This window comes from Vigna umbellata, chromosome 8 (genome assembly GCF_029865625.1).
Source record: "Vigna umbellata cultivar VRB3 chromosome 8, Vumbellata_1.0, whole genome shotgun sequence".
NCBI lineage: Eukaryota > Viridiplantae > Streptophyta > Magnoliopsida > Fabales > Fabaceae > Vigna > Vigna umbellata.
In genome coordinates this window covers 3,944,311-3,946,527 of record NC_142172.1, presented here as the reverse complement: position 1 = coordinate 3,946,527, position 2,217 = coordinate 3,944,311, and the positions used below count along the sequence as shown (strand labels likewise).

Below are 2,217 nucleotides of genomic sequence, written 5' to 3'. Positions count from 1 at the left end.
GTCGTGAGTCTCTTGGGAAACGATACTTGGTCTTACCATTTATTATTACTTGATACGATTCGATACACTTGTCGGAGTGTTAATAGTAAGCGAATACACCAAATGGACATGTGAATGTCGTCTTCTCCTGGTCTTTTTGGATCTACCACAATTTGGTTATGTCCAGAATATCCATCTAGAAAGCAATAAAAAGCCTGACCTGTCAATCTTTCCAGCATCTCATCCATAAAAGGAAGGGGAAAATGATCATTCCTAGTGGCCTTATTTAACTTCCTATAATCAATGCACATCCGTCACCCAGTAACTGTCCTAGTAGGAATGAGCTTGTTCTTCTCATTATAAATTACTGTCATCCCACCTTTCTTTGGCACTACCTATACTGGACTCACCCATTCAGTGTCAGAGATTGGGTATATAATGCCAGCTTCCAGAATCTTCAATACTTCTTTTCTAACCACCTCCTTCATCATAGAATTTAAACTTCTCTACGGTTGAGCAAATGGTCTATAGTCATCCTCCATAAATATTTTATGCATGCAGTAAGTTGGGCTTATACCTTTGAGATCTGAGATTGACCATCCAATAGCTTCTTTGTTGGCTTTCAATAATTCTACCAACTTTTCTTCTTCTTCAGGAAGCAAAGAATTACTAATGATGACTGGTTTCGTTCCATCTTCTTCTAAGAAAACATACTTCAAATGTGATGGTAACATCTTTAATTCCAACTTCTTTTCTTTGACTTCTTCTTTGGTACCAATCTTCTCAAAATTAGCCTCATCCACTAGGATTTCCTTTAACGCCTCCAAATCCGTCATACACTCATCAATTAATTTATCTTCCTCTTCATTCAAATCTTCACATGCATCAATGAGAGTTTTTTCTAACGGAGAAGAATAACGCATCATCTTCTCTTACACCATACAAACTTCATCAAGCATATCAAATTGGAAACATGTTTTATCATCCTTAGGGTGTGTCATGGCTTTGAATACATCAAAATTCACTTCTTCATCTTGCACTCTTATTTTAAGATTGCCATTCTCCACATCAATTAAAACTGTAGCAGTCTTCATAAATGGTCTCCCCAGAATGAGAGGCACGTCTCCATTCTCCTCCATCTCCAATATGACAAAATCCACAGGAAATACAAATTTTTCCACCTTCACCAGCACATCTTCAACCACCCCATACGGGTATTTAAGAGACATGTCCGCTAATTGGAGCGTCATTCTAGTAGGTTTGAGTTCCAAACCTTCAATTCTTTTGAACGTAGAGAGCGACATTAAATTAATGGTAGCTCCCAAATCAATCAATGCTCTTCCAACTTCCAACTCTCCTATGGTACATGGAATGTTGAAGCTTCTTGGATCTTTAAACTTATGAGGCAATAATTTTTGTATGATTGCACTACAATTACCTTGCACTTCAATGGTCTCCTTTTCAATGTATTTTCTTTTCTTCGTGAGGAGCTCCTTCAAAAACTTTGCATACGAAGGCATTTGTTGCAATGCTTCAAAGAAAGGTATGGTGATCTCCAGTTTCTTAAAAATCTCCATGAACCGCTCAAGCTGTTTTTCTTTCTCCTTCCTTGAATAAGTCTTTGGATAAGGAAGGGGTTTTTCAACATCTTTTTCTTTTTTTCTCTCATCTACCTCTTCTTTCTTTTTTTCTCCCTTAGTTCTCTCTTTCCGTTCAATTACTTCTTTCTCACTCACATTTTCTTTCTCTTTTCTCTCTATTTTTCTCTCATCTAACACTTTGCCACTTCTAGTAACAATGGTCTTACACTCTTCCCTAAGATTAATTTTTGCATTCCTCTCACAACCCTCCATCTTGTTGACCAATTGCCCAATGTGAATTTTCATACTTTTAAGCGCAACCTCCATATTCTTACAATAAGATAAGCTCATTTTCATGAATTGTTGGAAGGTTTCCTCAAGCTTCGTGGTCTTCTCAGGTGGAGTAGATTGTTGCTGCCATCGTTGCTGCTGCCACTGAACCAGTGAAACATTCTGTATCTCTTGTGGCAATAGAGAAAGTTTCTTTGTCACTTCTTCCAACTATTGAGTGATAATTTTATTTTGAGCAAGCAAGGCATCTTGAGATTGTAATTGTAGAACTCCCTTCTATTGAGGTGGAGCTCCTCTTTCACTATGCATCTCGTTATCATTAGTAGTCATGTTGTCAATCAATTCAAAAGCTTCCTCTGGAGTCTTA

At 37.5% G+C, this 2,217-nt stretch overlaps 1 protein-coding gene across 1 annotated transcript; it reads right to left on the bottom strand.

Moving 5' to 3' along the window:
• Positions 1-293: 293 nt before the first annotated feature.
• On the bottom strand, positions 294-1,556 carry LOC148193878 (uncharacterized). Its single transcript, XM_088096390.1, has 2 exons — positions 1,059-1,556; positions 294-374 (listed from the first exon to the last, which is right to left on the bottom strand). Exons 1-2 carry the CDS (start codon positions 1,554-1,556, stop codon positions 294-296), a joined length of 579 nt encoding a protein of 192 aa, XP_087952516.1.
• Between the last annotated feature and the right edge of the window lie 661 nt (positions 1,557-2,217).

What these genes read in the sequence shown, in the direction of transcription:
- LOC148193878 (XM_088096390.1), bottom strand. Translation starts at nt 1,556, where the DNA reads ATGGAGATTTTTAAGAAACTGGAGATCACCATACCTTTCTTTGAAGCA. An exon ending in CATTTATGAAGACTGCTACA is followed by an intron (nt 375 to 1,058) that starts GTTTTAATTGAT and finishes AGTCCAGTATAG; the next exon opens with GTAGTGCCAAAGAAAGGTGG.